This window comes from Spathaspora passalidarum (assembly GCF_000223485.1).
Source record: "Spathaspora passalidarum NRRL Y-27907 unplaced genomic scaffold SPAPAscaffold_1, whole genome shotgun sequence".
NCBI classification, from domain to species: Eukaryota; Fungi; Ascomycota; class Pichiomycetes; order Serinales; family Debaryomycetaceae; genus Spathaspora; species Spathaspora passalidarum.
In genome coordinates, this window is record NW_006767425.1 from 1092926 (window position 1) to 1113755 (window position 20830).

General features: G+C 36.2%; 11 protein-coding genes across 11 annotated transcripts; 9 read left to right on the plus strand and 2 right to left on the minus strand. All coding sequences in view use genetic code 12, as the record gives it.

Moving 5' to 3' along the window:
• Positions 1-485: 485 nt before the first annotated feature.
• SPAPADRAFT_58327 (uncharacterized protein) lies at positions 486-925 on the plus strand (the record flags this gene model as incomplete). Its single annotated transcript, XM_007372488.1, has 1 exon — positions 486-925. A coding segment is annotated over one exon (158 nt), but the record flags the coding sequence as incomplete, so codon positions are not given.
• A 351-nt stretch (positions 926-1276) lies between these two features.
• SPAPADRAFT_58328 (uncharacterized protein) lies at positions 1277-3072 on the plus strand (the record flags this gene model as incomplete). The annotated part of the gene is made up of 1 exon (XM_007372489.1): positions 1277-3072. The coding sequence occupies one exon, from the start codon at positions 1432-1434 to the stop codon at positions 2515-2517; it is 1086 nt and encodes a 361-aa protein (XP_007372551.1).
• A 1761-nt stretch (positions 3073-4833) lies between these two features.
• Positions 4834-7357, plus strand: GRP1 (Grp1p; the record flags this gene model as incomplete). Its single annotated transcript, XM_007372490.1, has 1 exon — positions 4834-7357. The coding sequence occupies one exon, from the start codon at positions 4847-4849 to the stop codon at positions 5864-5866; it is 1020 nt and encodes a 339-aa protein (XP_007372552.1).
• SPAPADRAFT_133256 (uncharacterized protein) lies at positions 5924-7270 on the minus strand (the record flags this gene model as incomplete). The annotated part of the gene is made up of 1 exon (XM_007372491.1): positions 5924-7270. One exon carries the CDS (start codon positions 7268-7270, stop codon positions 5924-5926), a length of 1347 nt encoding a protein of 448 aa, XP_007372553.1.
• A 1294-nt stretch (positions 7358-8651) lies between the features above and the next one.
• SPAPADRAFT_131326 (basic amino acid transporter) lies at positions 8652-10487 on the plus strand (the record flags this gene model as incomplete). Its single annotated transcript, XM_007372492.1, has 1 exon — positions 8652-10487. The coding sequence occupies one exon, from the start codon at positions 8652-8654 to the stop codon at positions 10485-10487; it is 1836 nt and encodes a 611-aa protein (XP_007372554.1).
• A 1261-nt stretch (positions 10488-11748) lies between these two features.
• Positions 11749-13614, plus strand: SPAPADRAFT_58330 (MDR family MFS transporter; the record flags this gene model as incomplete). The annotated part of the gene is made up of 2 exons (XM_007372493.1): positions 11749-12490; positions 12518-13614. 2 exons carry the CDS (start codon positions 11749-11751, stop codon positions 13612-13614), a joined length of 1839 nt encoding a protein of 612 aa, XP_007372555.1.
• A 412-nt stretch (positions 13615-14026) lies between these two features.
• Positions 14027-14777, plus strand: SPAPADRAFT_58331 (uncharacterized protein; the record flags this gene model as incomplete). The annotated part of the gene is made up of 1 exon (XM_007372494.1): positions 14027-14777. One exon carries the CDS (start codon positions 14333-14335, stop codon positions 14528-14530), a length of 198 nt encoding a protein of 65 aa, XP_007372556.1.
• Positions 14778-14785: 8 nt separating this feature from the next.
• On the plus strand, positions 14786-15438 carry SPAPADRAFT_58332 (uncharacterized protein; the record flags this gene model as incomplete). The annotated part of the gene is made up of 1 exon (XM_007372495.1): positions 14786-15438. The coding sequence occupies one exon, from the start codon at positions 15136-15138 to the stop codon at positions 15382-15384; it is 249 nt and encodes an 82-aa protein (XP_007372557.1).
• A 1223-nt stretch (positions 15439-16661) lies between these two features.
• On the plus strand, positions 16662-17477 carry SPAPADRAFT_58333 (uncharacterized protein; the record flags this gene model as incomplete). Its single annotated transcript, XM_007372496.1, has 1 exon — positions 16662-17477. A coding segment is annotated over one exon (419 nt), but the record flags the coding sequence as incomplete, so codon positions are not given.
• An 893-nt stretch (positions 17478-18370) lies between these two features.
• SPAPADRAFT_132293 (uncharacterized protein) lies at positions 18371-19069 on the plus strand (the record flags this gene model as incomplete). Its single annotated transcript, XM_007372497.1, has 1 exon — positions 18371-19069. One exon carries the CDS (start codon positions 18371-18373, stop codon positions 19067-19069), a length of 699 nt encoding a protein of 232 aa, XP_007372559.1.
• A 203-nt stretch (positions 19070-19272) lies between these two features.
• Positions 19273-20673, minus strand: SPAPADRAFT_133205 (uncharacterized protein; the record flags this gene model as incomplete). Its single annotated transcript, XM_007372498.1, has 1 exon — positions 19273-20673. The coding sequence occupies one exon, from the start codon at positions 20671-20673 to the stop codon at positions 19273-19275; it is 1401 nt and encodes a 466-aa protein (XP_007372560.1).
• Between the last annotated feature and the right edge of the window lie 157 nt (positions 20674-20830).

Genomic DNA, 20830 nt, shown 5'->3' on the forward strand with positions numbered 1-20830 from the left:
CATCTTTTTGTTTGTCCTTGTAAGCCTTGGCTATGCTAAGTTGTGGCGGTCCCCACTCTGAATCGAATGAAAATTTCTTTTTTTTTTATGACCTGCCTAATTGGGAAATGCTAACGAAGTAGATAGCGGGACAGAACTTCGTATGTTTCGAAAGGTCATACTAAGATCTGTTATACCGCGATAAAACAAATAAGCTTTACATGGAGAAGCTTCGATTTGTTAAGATTTAAAGCAACTTTAAGCAGAGCAGTCAAAAATTACGCTTGCTGCATTAGCCACCCCACTTCGAAGCGACTGGTCCCTGAAACAAGATTTTATGCTCGCTTGATTATTTTTTTTTAAGGTCGTGCTACCTCTACATATTTTGTCTTAAAAAAAATTATCAAAGCAGCAATCGCGCAACCAAAATTAAACTTCATCTATTAAAAGCTTAAAAAAATTTAACATATCCTACATAAACATTTTTAGATAAATTAACCACCGGTTTTTTTAAACTATATTACTATATTACACCTTTATTTCGTCTTGATTACTGCCTGTCAGAGTTAACTACTCACTTTTCGCATCCATTTCCCCTTTGTTTACTAATTTGATACAGGTTAAGAGTTTTCTTGATCGGGTGCCGTCCACAAACTATAGCCAAGCCTCCTCCCCCTCCTCCTCCTGCCCCAAATGTCAAAATATACTAGAGTCTACAACAAAAGGATTAAAAACATACTCCCATTGCTAGTTATTCTAGTCTTGATTGTATGGACAGGTAGGCAGTACCTAACAGAAGCTGTTGTTCAAATGAAACTAGAAAATGCTGCCCTTTTACACCACAAATATAGCAACTTCAATCCCAAATCCATAGCAATAAATCTATTGCAACATATAAACCAACAAACTAGCAGCAATACTACTGGGATATACTTTCATTGGGATGATTGGGTGGACTTAGATCCTGCTGAAACTATTCTCGACAAGTATAGACGAGATAAGCCTCACGGGCAGTGCGACAAAAAGCTTATTCAGTTCTCCAACGTTGATGCCTACTGGTTGGAATCTTATGACAAAAAGGTCCATCGAGCTATGGCCAACTTATATTGTGTTAAGGATATCCCTCAGCGTGTCTTTTTGACAACGGATGAGTCTATGATTGAGATTCCCGTCATTGGTAAGAAACGATTAGGGGTAAATTTTAACAACACACAAGAATACACACCAACAACCCAAAATGTGCTTGATCTCATGAATCACACCAACCTCAATACAAACCATTCATTCACAACTCATAAATTCAAGCCATTCACTGAAATTGTTGATATAGATCAATCCGATTTCACCTTCAATCCTGACGTAGAAATTTACAAATTAACCGATAAATTTATAAATGGCACAATAACAACCAGGGAACGTCGGCATTTGGAATTCCTTAGATACTCCAACAAAATGGTAGACAATACACCACGATACTTCAAATACCCTTGGATTATAACAGACATAATCCAGGGTAGAGCCCATCATTTGTCATTCCCCTTCTTTAAACGATACATTGGTGATCGAGAAAGACATTCCATTCTTCATCACATGGTTCGAAGTTGGTTCCAATTTACTCAGGTTCACGGATTCAACACTTGGATCAACTATGGAAACTTACTAGGATGGACCTATAACGGAATAAATATGCCTTGGGATACTGATATCGACGTACAAATCCCCATTGCTCAATTGGATAGATTAGCCCGCGATTTTAATCAGTCAATAATAATGGAAAACCCAAGGTATGGAAATGCTCGATATTTGTTGGAAATTGCCCCAACTTATATCCGCCAAGGAAATGGGAAAAACTTCATAGATGCCAGATTCATTGATATAAACAGTGGGTTATATATTGATATTTCCGCCCTTTCACGTACTGGGTTTCATCCACCAGCAGAATTCCACAATAAGGAATCAGATATGCTTGTCCATTGCAAAAATTGGAACTGGCATTCATTGGATGAGTTATTGCCCTTAAGACACACATATTTCGAAGGTGCCTCGGTATATATCCCGCAAAATGTAAGTCAGATATTAACCTATAAATATGGAACCAAATCCTTCACCCAAACCAAATACCACAATCATAATTATCAAAAGGATATCCAAATGTGGGTTCCTGATTATATTTGCAAAAAGTCTCCCAAACATAGATTTAACGAATTTGGTCAATTGACTAGATCTGGAGCTTGTAATCTGGAAATGTTAATGGATGAATATGATATCACCAAGGAATGTACACAAAGGCATCAGAACTTGAATCAAGATTTGTCAAATCCAAAGTATTATAATATTGAAGATCTCCCAATCTTTAGAAAAGATGCATGGGATTATTATAATGACCTAAACAATAATCTAGTAAACCATGATAGGTGGTACGTGCAAATGGAGCCTCCAAAACGTTCTCTGGTGAAACAACATATTAGCAATGATAATGATGAGGAGGAGGATGATTCTGAATTCTTTGACCAGGATGTATGGGTTAATTTAGTTTAACCTTGTATTTTCATTTTGTCAAATGTCACGACTAATGATTTGCTATTAATATGCTATTAATATATATATATGCTAACGTATAGAATAAATGGGTATTTATTGGGAGAACCCCTCTTGTATTTATAACTAATTTGGAACTAAGGCGGGCAGTTTTACTTGTACAAAATTATTGCAAAAAAAAAAATACTGGCTCGCTTTTAGTTTACTAATTTTAAAATTGAATTCATGAACTTTCTTCAAGTTTTGCAAGCAAATTTTCCTAGAGTAAGTAACCCCAAATTCTTTTGTAACGTAGTATAATTATCTTACTATATAACCTGAAATTTTTGTAGAATTCTGGATTTAATGAAAGGTGTAAAACTACTCTTTCTTAGAAAACGTGGACCTGCTCAAGCCAAAAAAAAATTTTTTGATTGCTCAAATAATAATGCAGCTCCCCACTGACCGAACTCGGGTGGTACAATAATAAAAACTTGAGCCACCACAGAGCTCATCTCGGTAACCACTAGCACGCAATAGTTTTGAAATAAAGGTTCACTAAGTAGACCCCTAGGTAACAAGTGGAGTTTGCATAATGAAAATAGTCTATGCAATTGAATATAAATCCAAGTTCTGGCTAGTATCTGTATTATATAGTTGGTGGATTACAAATACAAGAGGCATTGAACTAAATACTAATATTCAAAGGTAAGACTAACAAACGTAGTTCTATGGAATAATTTATATACCTAATGGAACTGTCAAATTAAGGTTCCCCCATCGAAGAACTTTAATTTCTTGGCGATCCAAACAGGAACCTATTTCCTCCAGTTAAACTATTGATATCACTAATATCTGAAAAAGTACACTTTCATGACAAGAATAAAAAATTACGTCTAGTAATCATTCCGCAATCGTTTCTTTCATTCACAAACTCTGTTTACTCCTTTTAACTTAAGAAATAAGCAATTCTGAGGTGTAGCTCTTGTACTCGATAAGTGTTTACTAAGACTGGTTAGTATAGGAAATCAAAAACAACAATTAGGGCGTGCGCAAGGCAAAAAAAACAGATTGCAGCACGAGAGTTTCGCGTATGGTCTCCCACTACACTACTCGGTCTCGCTCTTAGCAGCTTAACTACAGTTGATCGGACGAGAAACGGTGTTTTCTACTAGATATGGCCGCAACCGAAAAAAAATAATTTCGCCATTTTTATCCCAGGTAAATGTAGTTAGAAATTTTAAATGTCAAAAATTGCGCTGAAAATCAGCTGTAAAATGTATGTGGGTTTGCAAATATGGTTATCAGCGTAAATAGTATATGTTACTACTTTTATTTGTTTCAATTCAGCTAGATTTAGAATTGTTTACTACTTTACAATTTTGGGTAAAATTTTGTAAAAAATGTTGTAATATATTAAATAGTGAACAATCTACGAGGAAAAACAACTATATTTTGCAACAGTTAGTAACACTCTTTTAGAAACTAAACTATAATTACATCATAAAAGACTACCCAATAGTTCACCTTATAAATTACATCCTATTTAGGGAAAAAGTGTAAATTGCCGAGGGCCGGGTTCGAAGACACAGGTATATCGTATTGGCTGGAAAAAATGTCTTCTATTCTACTGTTACTACCAGACCTTAACGGCCTGATTCTATGATTTATTAGTGTCATCAGGTCAAACAGGCCTTAGTAAAATTGCAGTGTCTGAGCCAGCTGGGGTCCACATACCACCATTTGTCACTGAAACAAGAGAATGGACTACTACTTTTACCCAGACAACCACGGTAGCTTTTATTCGCGTTATTGATAAAAACAGTGACTGTTTTTGTGGGTGTTCCAATTCGAACAGTGACTGTAACAAGCACATATCCAGGACCGATTTGAGAAATATACTATTAGAATACTTTCAAACATGCTAATATGTGCCAAGTGAAATTGATACCAATATTTAAAGTACCATTGTAAGTTTTATCTTTACCTATACAGTAGCAAACTTGTGGTAATTATTGCAGAACTTACCCTACAAAAAAAAAAAACAAAAACGGTAAAGAAATAGTACAGAATATAAAATACCTTAAAGAAGGGGTATTCAATATGAAATTTTTAAGTTATGATTTATCTGTTGAATCTCACTAGAACTTCTGTTCATCATTGCTTGTCACTTAAATAAGTAGATATCACCATTAACCATCAGTATAAAATTTATTTTATATCCACAATAGATCTTAGCGCGTTCCGAATTAGGAAATCCAATCCGAGCTTATCAAAATATCACAAAATATAAAATGTCAAATATTACCAGTTCCTCCAAATGTCAAATAATCTACCAACACAACACCCAATGACCAAAGTATTCATTACTGGAGCCTCAGGTTTCATTGCTCAACATATAATCAAACTTCTCCTTGCCAGAAATTATGAAATCATCGGAACTGTGAGAACAAAAGCCAAGGGAGAACTCTTAAGATCCTGTTTATCACCAACCGACAAATTCACCTATGAAATAGTGAGTGACATTGCTGAACCAGGAGCTTTCGATCACGCACTCAAGAAGAATCCAGGTATAACCTATGTGTTCCACGCTGCATCTCCCTGTTTTTTTGAGACCACAGATCCAGAACACGATATTTTGATTCCAGCCATAAGAGGAACTGAAAATATCTTGCTGGCAATTGTGAAATACCAACCTGAAGTGCAACGAGTCGTGTTGACTTCGTCTGATGCAGCCATATATTCAAACGAAGACGAAATTAATTCTAAATTGTCGTTTAACGAGAGTAACTGGAACAATACCAAGTATGAAGATGCCTTGAATGACGGTATCACAGCATATTATTGTGCTAAGGCACTTGCTGAAAAATATGCTTGGGAATTCATGCTTAAAAATATTCCAAGTTTTGGATTGGTGGCTATAAACCCGGTATATGTATTTGGTCCACAAGCATATGGGGTCCCTGAGAACCTTAATGCTTCCAATGAATTATTCACAAAATTGTTAAATCTTGGTCCTGATGAAAAGTTTGATAATGAAATGGGTGGGTTTATTGATGTTAGAGATATTGCCAGTGCACATGTTTTTGCCATTGATTCTAAAGAAGCAGTTGGTAGGAGATTGTTAGTGAGTAATGGACAATATAGCGCTCAAATGATCCTTGATATAATTAACAAACACTTCCCTCAATTGAATCTTCCAAAGGGTAATGAAGGAACTGGTGAGTATGATACTATGAATTTAGCCAGAGTTAATAATAGTGCTACAAGAAAATTACTCAACCGCAGGTTTAATTCCTTGGAAAATATCGTTGTTGATACTGTTAGTCAACTTTTAGATAGCCGCAAGAATTCAAAAGCACATTTATAGATTTTTAAAGTTGTCGTAAATTAAATTTAATGATTGTAAATATACATGTATATGCAATTAATGTTCGCTATGATGATTATAAGTCAAGAATGTAATCAAAATACCAATGTCATAAGTTGTCTTTAAACAACCAGCAATGACAAATGTAATCCATTGAAGACCTTTTTGGGTCATGAATCCCACAATACTTGGTCCAATGACTTGTGCTAATGTTTTCACAACATTAACAAATCCAAAAACGGCAGTTCTGTCAGCATCAGCCACCAATGTAGCCAAAAACACGTGTTTTGGTGCTACATCCATAGATTGTGTAGAGGCTCTAATGACCAATATAGCCATAGTCATGACAAATGACGATGGAAATGGAACAAATGTCAACAACATAGAAGCAGGAAGATGCGTAGCAACCATGGTTACCACTGCACCCCATCTCTTGGTGAGTGATGTACTGAATAATGACGTAAATGCACTAACTATACCGGTGGTAAAGAAAACCGAACCCAAGTAAGTAGTTGGTATATCAAATTTATTCTTAAGGTAAAAAGAAATCCAAGATGTAGGTGTCAACGAGGAAGCAAATGCATCAAGTCCAAACAAAAGGGACAACTTAAGCACGATCAAGTAAGTATGAGGGCTAAGGTGTGGTAATAATCTGAACAGCAGGAGCTTGGACTTTGTTGGAACTTCGGGTATCAATTGGGTATTTTCACTATCGGATTCAGAAATTGGTTCCGTCTTGGCAGGCTCAAGGTTACTTGAAAGAAATATGCATAGCACAAAGGAAATCAAGGAAAGCAAAGCATATGCCATAAACACACACTTATAACTAAACACTAATGAATATCCATAGGTTTCATTCACAGTATGGACCAATGCACCAGCAAGGAAGCTTCCAAACGCGCCACAAAACATTCCAAGGAAAGTATACCACGCGTAAATATCCGATCTGTCACGATGAGGAACCAATGAAGCTATCGAGCTTTGTTCTATCGTCCTGAACGGACCAACTTCGACCCCCAGCGGGGTTAGTATACCCAAAACTGCCACTACTGTTAGCACATAGAAATTGTCCACAAAACTGAATACTATTCCTGTTAATGCCATCATGAGTGAACAAAGAATAAGCATTTTCTTACGTCCAACTTGATCTGCAATGATAGCAAGCAAGAATGAGGAAACCAAATCACCTATAAATGTGAGGGTCATGAAAAACCCAATATATTCTTCTGTTATATTCAATGCTTTCATGTATAATGCAAGAATTAACGAAGTTGCACCAAATCCAATCAATCGAATCATTCGAAGAGCAATGATGATTGCAACGTCAGAACCTGCTTTGGATACGGTGACTATTCCCACTTCATCCATTAGGACATTTATAAATTTGGGTATTGTGTACCTCATTCTGTGATGTATTGTTGTATATTTAGTCTATAGGTCTATGTTGAAAGGAGATCTTTCATGAGATATATAGGGGATATAAGTTGTGGGCAATATTTCGCTTATAATTTTTTTTCGAACTTCAGAAGCCGACATTTTTAGTGCTACCAATTCCAAGAAAATCAAAATAAACAAATTGCATTGATCTGAATCTATTGTTTTTGTTTTGTGTAGTGTGGACAACAAACAATCCTACATATGCCAAGTAATCGCTTCTAAGATTTAGTGGGATATGATTGTTTAGGTTTATTCCTTTTGGGACTGGTAATCGTTATTTATTTCTAGTTGTTATGAAATTTCTTGATGTTTAAATATAAGTAAGTGACTAGTCGTGTTTATTTTCAAAAGTTTATTTGCGCCTTGTGTTCAATTTGAGACTGTGTTACACAAGTTTATCTACCCCACTTTCTCTTTCTAAAGCTAATAACAAACTAATATCTTCTGGCTTCACTTGATTTATCACATTAATCTTCAATAGTATATTACCACGTGCTCACTTATAACCAATTTGAATATATGTGAAACGTGACAAAATATTCAGGCATTGCAAACAAAGCTCAAAAATAGTAATGTAACATAAAAACTACTATTGTCATGTCTTTTTATGTAAATGGAAAATTCCTCGTCCCGAATGACGTAAATGTAATATCGTTAGCTATACAGACTAACATGGAACAATCAAGTTCGGCCGTACTTTACTCATTGTCGGAAATAGCAAACAATGAACCTAAGATGTAACCATCTTAAACGGCTGTATGACATAATTTCTAATTCGAGCATTTCAGATGCGCTCCAAAATTATTTGCAACGACAAAATAATAAACAAGAAAACCTTGGAAAAAAAATTCCCACTGTGAATTCCATTGGATAGCACTATAACAGACTGTATTGGCCACGGGCTTTTATTCGAAATGAGACTATCTGATAGTAATATCATACAATTCCCGCATGTAAGAAGCTATTATGGCTTCTTCCGCTGCAATATCTTGAACATATCAACTTGCAGCCTTCGTAAAAACTTGGAAATACGTCATCTTCAGATTTAATCCCGTCTATAGATAGCAATCTTGTATACAGTTCTTAATTCCGAAAAGTTAGGAATTAAACACAACTACGAAACAGGGTTCTATAATTTCTTTTATCTGACATCCATACATACATACTAGATATTTATTTTTGATGATACCATAAAGAGGGGGTATCACACACATGGTTTGCGTTGCAAATATTGTGCGTATCTGTTTATTTTTTGGATGATATATAAACTGGTTGTCTCCCCTTCAATAACACATCCGAGTTAGTGCTTTCTCTTCAGTTCAATCGACATTAAATACAAGAGTATACCATGAACAGAGACGAGATTGCTACTGCAAATTCAACTAGTGCGGCTGTTGACCTTGAAGGCCAAGATAACCCCCACAAGAAATTTAAGGAGGCTGATGCAGGTGATGGTACAAAAAGAGAAGATCAGTTTTTACATGGAACACATTTAGTACTTTGTTTTATTTCTTTGTTCTTGTGTCTTTTCATTTTTGCATTGGATCAAACCATCGTAGTTACCATTTTAACTACTGTTGGTAATAAATTCAATGATTTCTCCAATGTTGCTTGGTTATCGTCTGGTTTCTTGTTGACTATGGCTGTTTTCATTCAACCTTTTGGAAAATTATCAATCATTTTCGGTCGTAGATGGACCATGGTTGCAGCCGTAGTTATCTTCGAGGCTGGTTCCCTTATGTGTGCATTAGCTAACAATATGAATGTTTTAATTGGAGGCAGAGTGTTAGCTGGTATTGGAGGTTCTGGTATTCAAGGACTCGCGTTTGTGATTATTACAGAAATTGTCCCAATTAACAAGAGACCAGTTGGTATGGCGATTGTAGCTGTGACATTCGCTGTTTCTTCTGTACTTGGACCATTGATTGGTGGTGCGTTTACTTCTCATGTTAGTTGGAGATGGGCGTTCTACATCAACTTGCCTATTGGTGGTATTGCCATGGCATTTTTCTTGTACTCCTTCAGACCACCAACTCCTAAAGGAAATTATATCAAGCAATTGAAGGAGTATGATTATTTGGGAACATTCTTGTTAATTTCTGGGTCGGTATTATTTTTGTTGGCATTAACCTTTGGTGCTTCTGATTTTAGTTGGGACTCAGGGGCAGTTATTTCTTGTTTTATTTTAGGTCCTGTCTTGTTGATTTTATTCTGTATTTGGAACTTCAGGTTCTCAAAGAATCAAATTATACCCACAGATGTTGTAATTGTTCCTCAAATTATTGCTTCAGTATTAGCACTTGCTGGTATTTTTTCAGCCTTTATTGCAGCCTTGATTTACTTGTCAGTTTATTTCCAAGTTGTGAAGGACCACTCAGCCATGGGTGCAGGTTTACATTTATTGCCATGCATTATTGCTGTGGTTCTTTGTTCCATCTTTTCCGGGGTTATGATTCAAAAATTCAGATATGTTAAAGTGTTTAATGTTGTTTCAGGAGTTGTAGGAGTGATAGGCACGGGTATTTTGGCATTGTTAAAGGTTGACTCATCTTTCGGCACCCAAGTTGGATTATTAATTCCTCTCGGTATTGCAACTGGTTTACAAATGCAGCCTTCAATCATGTCGGCCCAGATTAAAGCTCCAAAGACACCAGGTGGATTAATTATGACGACAATTTTTATCACATTTTGCAGATCGCTTTTGGCAGCGATTGCTGGTGATTTAGCCGACGCTGTTTTTAATACATCCTTGAGAAACATTTATTCCAAAGCTATCCAAGAACCAGCCAATGCTTCAGTTGCCCAACAGTTGCAAAATGTTCAATTGGACAGTTTGATTTCTTCAAATTCAGTATTGAGTACTTTGAGCCCAGAAGCCACTTTGTTCATCAAAGAACAAATGGTGAAATCAATGAGAAATGTCTATTATATGTGTATTGGGTTTGCGGTTATTAGTTTTGTCGCAAGTCTATTTGTCACCAACAAGAACGTTCCTAAGAATGTTGATATGGGCGAGAAAGTAGAACAAGAGGAGAAATTTGAAGAAAAAACTAGCGAGCCAAGAACTAGCTCTGGATCTGATGAAAATATAAGTGTGCAATCAGATATTGATCCTTCAGATGACATTGAGATCAACTCAATTTCAAAGAATGTAACAAGGGAAAAGAATGTTGAAGTAGAGTAATTGGAAAAAAAAACGTTTGTATATAGTTATGTAATAGAGTATTATTAATGTAATTGAAGATATATGTGATCAAGATCATATGGTAGAAATCCATGAATTTAGTCTAGACAACCCATCTACGATCAAAACAGTTGGGAAAGAATCCAACTACATTCATGTATGTGTTTGCAGGAGGTAGATCAATACAAAATAAATGTAAAAGGACTTTGTCCAAGCAATAAAAAGAAAACAAAAAAACTTGCAACCTTGACGCACCTTCCACAATCGGATTAATGAAAGCCTATATTTGCTCATTTACTTCTCCACAATTCTATCTATTACTATTGTATCTACGGTACCTTGCTGGTATTTCCAATAACTGTTATGATTAGTAATAGCAAATCTGTTGACTAAAGTATTCCGAAATCGGATATTTCCCCTCTTCTTCCCTTGTCTTAATTCGGTTATTGCAAAAAAAAAAAATGAAACCAAAATTTAGGTGATAAAGCTTTTACTTTCGTTCCCACTCCCTCCATCCTTAACTCAAGGAGCGCAAAAGATACATGCTCACCATATCAATATGACTAATTCATGTCAAAAACAATAAAGCCATATCTTAACTTATTGTAGGATATCGGTTTTAAGAAATAGTAGACGCAACCATGTTTAAACGGCTGTACATGACAATCTTTGTGACCAATCCGTGAATTTCAGGAGCATATTGTTGCGAATTTAGTCATCAAATAATAAATTTGCATAGATCTCGGACGAACAGTTCCACCATAGTTCGGAGAATTCTTTAAGTATCTTCTATTTGGATTTAAATTGTCGGATATATCTCTCAGTAGTAATACATGCGACACATGCCAATTCTCTCGTTTAGTACCTGAACCCTTTCTTACTCCCTGCAACATGTGTTTTGTGTAATTACTAATATGCCAAAACTACAAGCCTCGTAAAATCTGCACTAGAGAAAAAAATTATTTCCGTACAAATTGTCGGATATAACTTATATGCAGTGATTATCCCCTATATATTCCGGAGATTAAACGGAAATGCGACGCAAATTCGGATTTTGCACATGGTCAATTTCTTTTTCACATCCATACATACATATTAAGATGCGCCACACGCCTGACGAGTATTGTTTTAGATTTTGTGCAACATTCTATATTATGCTTTTTTTTTAAGATGGTATATAAATTAGCGTTCCCCCTCTAGGTGGCAAGTGTATCATTATGTTCTTCAGAAAGTATAATCTAACGTCTATAACTAATACATCATGAGTAGAGAGGAACTTGCTGCTGTAAATTCTGCTACTTCAGAGAATGCACCTGCCGACCTTGAGGGTCAAGATCATCACCACAAGAAATTCAAAGAAGCTGATGCGGGTGATGGTACTAAAAGAGAAGACCAGTTTTTACATGGAACCCAGTTGGTGCTTTGTTTTATTTCCTTGTTCTTGTGTCTTTTCATTTTTGCATTGGATCAAACCATCGTGGTTACCATTTTAACTACTGTTGGTAATAAATTCAATGATTTCTCCAATGTTGCTTGGTTATCGTCTGGTTTCTTGTTGACTATGGCTGTTTTCATTCAACCTTTTGGAAAATTATCAATCATTTTCGGTCGTAGATGGACCATGGTTGCAGCCGTAGTTATCTTCGAGGCTGGTTCCCTTATGTGTGCATTAGCCAACGATATGAATGTCTTGATTGGTGGTAGAGTCTTGGCCGGTGTCGGAGGGGCCGGTATTCAAGGTCTTGCGTTTGTTATTATTACAGAAGTTGTTCCAATTAATAAGAGACCTATTGGTATGGCTATTTTGGCCATTACCTTTGCTGTCGCCTCGGTTCTTGGCCCATTGATTGGTGGTGCGTTTACTTCTCATGTTAGTTGGAGATGGGCGTTCTACATCAACTTGCCTATTGGTGGTATTGCCATGGCATTTTTCTTGTACTCCTTCAGACCACCAACTCCTAAGGGTAACTATATCAAGCAATTAAAGGAATATGATTACATTGGTACCTTTTTATTGATTGCTGGTGTAGTTTTGTTCTTATTGGCTTTAACCTTTGGTGCTTCTGAGTTCCCATGGAATTCTGGTGCTGTTATTTCCTGTTTTGTTTTAGGTCCTGTCTTGTTGATTTTATTCTGTGTGTGGAACTTCAGGTTCTCAAAGAATCAAATTATTGCCACTGATATTGTTACTGTTCCTCAAATTGTGGCCTCAGTATTGGCAATTTCCGGTATTTTCTCTGCTTTCATTGCTGGTTTGATCTATTTATCAATTTACTTCCAAGTTATCAAAGATCATTCTGCCATGGGTGCTGGTTTACATTTATTGCCATGCATTATTTCTGTGGTTCTTTGTTCCATCTTTTCTGGGGTTATGATGCAAAAGTTCAGATATGTTAAAGTATTCAATATCTCTTCTGGTATTATCGGGGTTATTGGTACTTCAATCTTGCTCTTATTGAAGGTTGATTCGTCCTTTGGTACTCAAGTTGGATTATTGATTCCTCTTGGAATGGCTGCTGGGTTACAAATGCAACCTTCAATCATGTCTGCACAAATCAAGGCTCCAAAGACACCAGGTGGGTTAATTATGACTACAATTTTCATCAACTTCTCCAGATCCCTTATGGCCGCTGTTGCTGGTGATTTGTCAGATGCAGTTTTCAACACTTCTTTAAGAAATATTTATTCAAAGGCTATTAGAGATCCAGCCAACGCTGCAGTTGCTCAACAATTGGTTCACATTGATTTGAACAGTTTGATCTCATCCAATGCAGTTTTGAACAGTTTGAGCCCAGAAGCTTCTTACTTTGTCAAGGACCAGATGGTCAAATCAATGAAGAATGTTTGGTATATGTGTATTGGGTTTGCCATTATTAGTTTCTTTGCCAGTCTTTTCGTTACAAACAAGAGAGTTCCTAAGCATGTCGAAATGGGTAAGAAGGACAAACCAGAAGATGAAAAGGCCATCGAAGAAGAAAACGAAGAAAGAAGTGGTGATTCTAGTAGAGATTCTGTGTCTGATGAAAACGCTAGTCAACAATCTGATGAAGCTAGTGGACCTTCAGAAGAGACAATCAATTCGATTTCCAAGGATGTAACAAGAGAAAAAGATATCGAATTAAAGTAATAGGTTTTGGGAATAAGGTGCATGTATATAAGAACAAACATGTTTATAGAGTTTTTTTTAATATATTAATATAAATTTAATCTTAACGATCGGTTCTGTACGATGTGCAATATTTTACGAGAAACGGGTTTGTTTGAATTTTTCGATCCCATGAAAATTTTCAAACACACACCTTTTCATCAAAATAGTTATTAATAAACGGCACTCATAACCAGCCACCATGCAAGCACATGCGTGTTGACTCAGTTACCTAATGAGGCTAGTGTAAACGAAACCGTTGGGTGAATAATAATTAATAATAGAACAATATATACACATTTCAAATAATTTTAAATTCGCTCAAAATAAATAAATAAATCAATAAATAAATAAATAAAAAAAAAAAAGAATCCAGATTCACGGGCGGGCCGATCTACGGAGTCTAATATCTTGCCCACGATTATGCAAGAGAACCCCAACCTTGTTTTATGCAATTACATTGGTTAACTTCGGAGCGTATTTATTAAAAGACGTGCAAGTACAAACATGGATGATTGCAGTGTAGAGAGATCTTAGATTAAATTGCCGCTTTAGTTACGTAATCTAGACGAAAAAGATATTCTTACCGCGAAAGTTTGATGAGGGATTTTAAGAGGTGCTGGTAAAACAATACACAAATACAGAAACTTTCTATCGTCTGGCTCTTCAAAGCAGCCAATTACAATTGCGTCTGATTGAAATGATGAAACTAAACTTTACCTACATCGGCATCTTAAGAGCTGTCCAAAATGACTTGTTTGGTACTGTGCATACATCGAAGAAAATGTTCTTTATAAAAGCTGCTGTCGAACCTCCAACAAAATGTAAACAATACATAACTGCTCCAATCAATGGAATAATTCTTGCAAAGTTATTTCCGATTGTTCTATCAGAATAAATGCAACAGTGGCAGTGTGATTTTGGGTGCCTTAATTAAATTCTTCCATTGTTTAGCTCACCGAATGGCACGTGAAAACGGTTAATTGTTTCCGAAATGATTCATTAGAATTATTTTTCGTAACTCTTAGAAGATCTCGTTACCATGGCAACTAGATTATTTGCGATTCGGAATTAAATATTTCCTAGATAGCTAGAATTGGTAAAAACATCCTATGAACCCCCGCCTCTACCCCTCCTCCCTTTGTGGATTAATATATTTTTTTATATTTGGCTCTTTTTGACAAAACAAAGAAATACAAAAAAAGTTACCACGAATATGTGCAGGATGCATACAAAATATTCACAAAAATTAAGTTAGATCGGCACAAAAAATTCTACCATCTTGGAATTAATCTCCGTAAGCGCACCTTACGGGAGTGCGCTTTTCTATGCACCACACGGAGAAGATTTTGGGACGATAAGGCTAGAGCTAGTAAAAGGTGGCAAATTAAACAGGTGATTTTAGAAGATTTGCATATGTCGGATCAAAGGATTATTCGTAACTCAACGAACTACGTGGGTGAAACACGACGTGAAAAAGGGAGGTGAGTCGGAATATGTAACATGCCAGGTGTTCCAAATTGGGGAAATTTGTTGGGGTTCGAGAATCAAACTTCTCCACCTTTGTTTATTGATAAGAGATTTTCCTGCGCTTGGCTCCAATTAAATTTCGGTTGGGGTTTAAGGCTTATAGTTGCTTCTTTACCTTCCTTTTTTTCTCGTATTATTCTTAGTCATTATTGTCCGCTAGTTCATGCTATTGGTCATATATTAGAAGAGGATTATCAGAAGGCAACAGCTGATCACTGTTGATATATATATATAGTCGTGTACAGAGTCAGATGGAAGTTAATCTACGCAATGGAGCAATTTATTTGCAGGAACGGCATAAAAAATAAACACTAAAAGTGAAAAAAATATTAGAGAAAAAAAACAAAAATTACAAAATCGACCGTTTTCTATCTAAAAATCAAGTCCCCATGTTTCAAGTTGGCATCACAAAACGTAATAGCATGATTCCTCCAATATCACATCATGCTTTGTGCTTCATTTAAAAAAATAGGGATCAGGGTATCTGGGGTTACGAGGCATTGTGAGGTCCTTGTGCACGCAAATGATCCGAGCCGGTGGGGGGAAACCTATATAAATTTTGCTCGTATCAGAGTCCGTACTTCCGGATGGCGCTTTTCCTTAACTAAAAAAAGAAATTGTAAACATGATTTTGAAGTTTATACGGGGTGTACCTTGAGCACAAAGACTCCATTCCATCTCCAATAGCCTTAATTTGCTCAGTGATTGGACTAAGCTGTGGCCAATACAGAAAAATAGAAATATTAAAAAGAAATTCGTGATGCATTATTTTTTATGCCTGGGCCACAGGATGAATGAATCTCTCATTATTTTAATGTCAATTTCTCCACTTTGTATGCTCATTCCCCGATGAATCAGAGTCTATTTTTTGCCGCCTGGGTGATAGTGAATGGCTTCGTTCCGATTATCGCAAAATAGCTTCTAAAAAAAAAGGACATTAGGCCGTCTCCATGGCTTTGTTCATGATTAAGGTTAACGAACGAAAAAAACAGCAAGAAGCAGTTCCTTAACAAAAAAGTTCGTAATTGACTTTTACTTTTTTTTTCTTGTCTCAATGTGCCAACAATTGTTTAACGCTTAAGAACTAAAATAGAGGTGAAACAAAGATAACATTTGAACAGAAACAAAAAAAAGCATCCAATTATTCAGGTATTATCGGAGAATCCACCGTGGAATTCACAATATAGCAAAAGTTACACAAAACCTTAAGAAGAATGCATATACCTTGCGCCAATTACTTAAAAAATATCCCAACACGTATCCAATTTAAGTGAAACTTTACAATAAAGAAAAGAGGTTTTTTTTGGTAAAAAAATAATTGCTTTTTTAGCGTCATTTATTTTGATTAATAAAAATCCGCTTTTGCCAAGTTTTCTCTTTTTGCCTTTAATTAATTATTTTTGTCTCTTTTGTTTAAACCCTTTAAATTACTAATATATAAATATTTATCCCTTTTAGTTGCGAAGAAAATTCATACGCTTTAAAAGCATTTTAACTTAGTACATTCGAGTGTTTGTTCGTCGTATACATTTTTCGTTAGCAATCATTGTTGATATTGTTAGCCGCCCCAGAAATTAGACTAGAGAGAGAAAAAAAAGAAGGGCCCCATCAGCCAGACAACCAAAATCAAAACCCGATACGTCAAAACCTAAATAAGCTTTTAACCTTTTCTGCAACCGTCCTTTCAAATTCCATGGATTCGCAAAAGTTGACCCCTCCTCACCACGCCATGACTCCACCACCGGAATCACCTTTGGCATCGTTCTACTACAACCAATTCAGAAGTGTCAGTCCTTCCACTTCGTCTGTTGCGTCCAGTTACCAATCCTCCAGTATCACACCACCATTCCAACATATACATGCTCATCCTCATGCACAACCACAAATCTCGCCCTTGGGCTACCCTGTTTACCCTCACAACAACATTATGATTGGAAGTCATCAAAGTCTCCATAATGATATCACTCCTTCATCTTCAATAGCGTCTTCTCCCAAAGTATTTTCCGCATCAGACTTGCTATTAGACCAAATTTCCCCTGTTTCCTCTATCGATACCACATATATTAAGCAAGAGTTTCAAGAACCTAGGATGAAAGTGGCAAAACCTTCTAAAAAGCTGAGCCAGAAGTCAAAGACCCCAAGATCAAGATTTGGATGCGAAGAATGTAAATCCAAGAGAATTAAGTGTGATGAAACCAAACCTCATTGCTCAAGATGTCTTTCAAAAGGAATAAACTGTCGTTATAAGATTCAACTTCAATTCAGAGAAGATTTGGAATTAAGAGGAAAGAAGTTTGGCAGAGAAGGTGTTTGGTACAAGCATAAGAAGACCGATGGTGCTAAAACTACTGATTTAGTCTTGAGATCAAAAGAATCCTATTATGGCATTATTCGTAATGTGCAAAGATTAAAGTTTATAAATACCGGTTACGCTGATATTACCCGTGATATTAGCCACGTATATACTCCCCCAAAGCTCGTACCCTCATTGCAATCCTCAATTATACCCCCAGATATTTCCCATGCCTTGAAAGATCCAAATTCCTTGAATTACGCTTTAAATTACTATATCGATTTCATTTCCCCTATCTTAAACCCTGTTGGTGACCAATCAATATATTATAATCAACTCGCTTCTGACGAAGTACAGCAAAGGTCTATTGTAGTTGAAAAAGGGTTGGATTTATCTGCTTTGGTCAAGTACTCCCAAAATAACAATTCCTTGTTTTACCTCATTCTTTCCTTGGGTTCTATTTATTTATCTAAGCTCAACGGAGTTGCTCAAAAAGCGGGTTGGTTAGCTAAAGCTAAGCATTTCCAGGACCTCGGATTAAAGAAGATTCAACATGAAATTGACTTGTTGCGAAATGATGTCGACATAGATAACACTCCTCACGTATACACTACTGATTTGTTGGTTGCATTGGTGTTGCTTATTCTTTATGAATTTGCCAATGATTGTGATCGTCAATGGACCATATATTTGAAGTTGTGTAAGAAATTAATTAACTCCGAGAAGTTTGTTTTGCCATATAACAGTTTGGAATACTCACTTTTAAAGTTCTGTCTCGAATTCCTCAACTATCAAGAATCTATTGGAAGAACTGCATGTAAGGATGTGAACTCATTCTTTTTGCAATTGGAAGAAGAAGAAGAACTGAAGACCGGTATAGTCCAAGCTCCAGATCAAATTAAATTGGTCAGTTGGATGGGGTGCGATCGTCGATTATTAAACATCATTTCCGACATTACTGACTTGTCGTTTGAAAGATTTAGAAACTCGATCTCAGAAACCAATTATGCGATTTTATGCAATGATATGAAGAAGAAATTGGACGAAATGAATATCAATATGATGGAAAGTGTATTGGCCAGTTCTAAACTGGACGCCGAGTTAATGGTTCAAGAATTTGGTATGGAAGTTGAAGAATTCTGTTTCTTGTTATCTTGTGAAATCAAACGTTTGGCTACAATCTTGTATCTTGAAGCTTGCTTATTAAACAAGACCCCAGAAGACGAACAAATTGACCAATTAGTCCATCAAATCTTTAGATTATTGGAGTTTATTGTCATCAAGAACAATTACAAATGGTATTCCACCCTTATCTGGTCAGTATTTATGGCTGCTTCCGAAATTTCTAGTCTTTCACCCGATTGTGAAGATTTGCGTTATTTGACTTTACAAATTTTCGACAAGTTGGAAGATAATACATTAGGTAATGTAGGTAAGACTAGACAAATAGTGTTGAGTATTTGGAAGAGAAGAGATTTGGACAATTGTGATGAAAACAGTTTCGGACTTATGGCCGACAATTCTAAAAAGAACAAGAAGAAGGGGTTGATGGGATGGGTTAATGACTGGGAAAAGTATGTCGTTGATGAAGATTACGCCATTGCCTTAGCTTAGAGGAGATTCGGATATCATGTTATTTTAATTCTTTTAAAAAAAAAACCGGCTGATTGATTAATACGGGTGAAATGGAGAAGTTATGAAAAACTATTTAAGATTTTATTGATGTATTTAATGTTAATGTAGAAAACGGAATAAACAATATATTTAGATTAAACAAACTGTGTAAAAAAGACAAACATCACCAGAACAAAAACCCATTAAATATAATTTGATACGTCAACAGAACCATTAGCAAGTGCTTCGTTCGCAATTTGTCTGACTTTTACCTGACCTTCTGTCAAAGAGTCAGTGATTTCAAAAGGTAACAAGCCCATTGATCTTTTAGCATCAGGGTCATCTTGCAAATGGGCAATGTCACCACCTTGGAACTCTTTCTTTTTATCATCTTCGCTTAATTGGGACCTGTAATCTTCAGGAGAAACATTGTTCAAGAATGCTTGTTTGGTATCCAACAAGGTTTTGATGTTGATCACACTCAATGGACATTGACCATAGTAGAAAACTGAAGAGGGTCCATCACCATTGTGTTCACGATCAACTTCATGGGGAATATCACAATGCCAGTAAACAAAAGATCCTTTCTTGACGTCAGGAATAGAAATAACACCCTGGTGCAAGTGATGGTAGAAATCTTGAAGGAATAATTGTCCAGTGGATGGAACAGCTCCAGGGAATTTGGGAGTAGACAAGTCGATTTCATAATCATTTATATCACCTGATTCTGGATCCTTCCAGAAGAATGGACGCAACATGATATAAGCCATTGAAAGCTTGATGTTGGGTAACATTCTTAACGTACCTTCACCAGATTTGTTATTGGAAAGAGCCAACCAACCTTGTAAGGTACGGAAAGCAGAGCAAATGGTTGATTTTCCTTCATGGATGTGTTCATACAAGTTTTCATTAGCATGGGCTCTGTTGTCCAATTTAAATGGATCCCAATCTTCCCAATTACCAGAGAAGATTTGTTCGTATACCTTGGAGTATTCTTTGTCTTCCCATCTTTCAATTGAAGATGAGTCCAAGTGAAGTGGTAAAGTAGCTGAGGCACCAGGCTCTCTAATTCTGATTCTATCTCCATAGACAATCTGAGTGTCTAAATCAAGCAATGTGGACTTATTTTCCACATAGAATTCCTGGGCCATGGTAGCGACTAACTTCTTCATATTTGGATGGAATCTGGCTTCAGATTGAGGTTTGGTCCAAAACACGTTATACCAAGCAGTAGGATTAGGAAATGTGTAACCAGCAGTTTCTGGATGTTCTTTGCAAAAGTCAACCAATTCATTGAACCAAATATCAATTTGTTGTTCATCAATAACATTGTCAATCATAACTACACCTCGTTGTTTAAATAAATCAGAGATATCCTTTGGTAGTTTTTGATCTTTAATCGAAGCAAAGTCACATCTTGGAACATACGAAGGACCAGCCTTTGCAATTCTAGCAAATTCAGATTCGATTTCAATTAAAAGTTTCTTCCAACTTTCAGTAACCTTTTCCACATTTTCAGGTTTAATCAAACGTTGTTTGACTTGAACAAATCTTGATTCAAGATCGACAGGTTCAGTATTGTCGGTGAGTTTACTTGGAGACATGATAACGATTAAAAGAAGAGAATGACTTACTTCAAATAACCGAACAACTGACTCAACCCTGAAGGCATCAGGGCTTATTTATATTATTCAACATGTTGCAAAAATATCTTTCCCCATGATTTGAGTGGCATTGCGGAAAAATTCAAGTAGGAGGAGA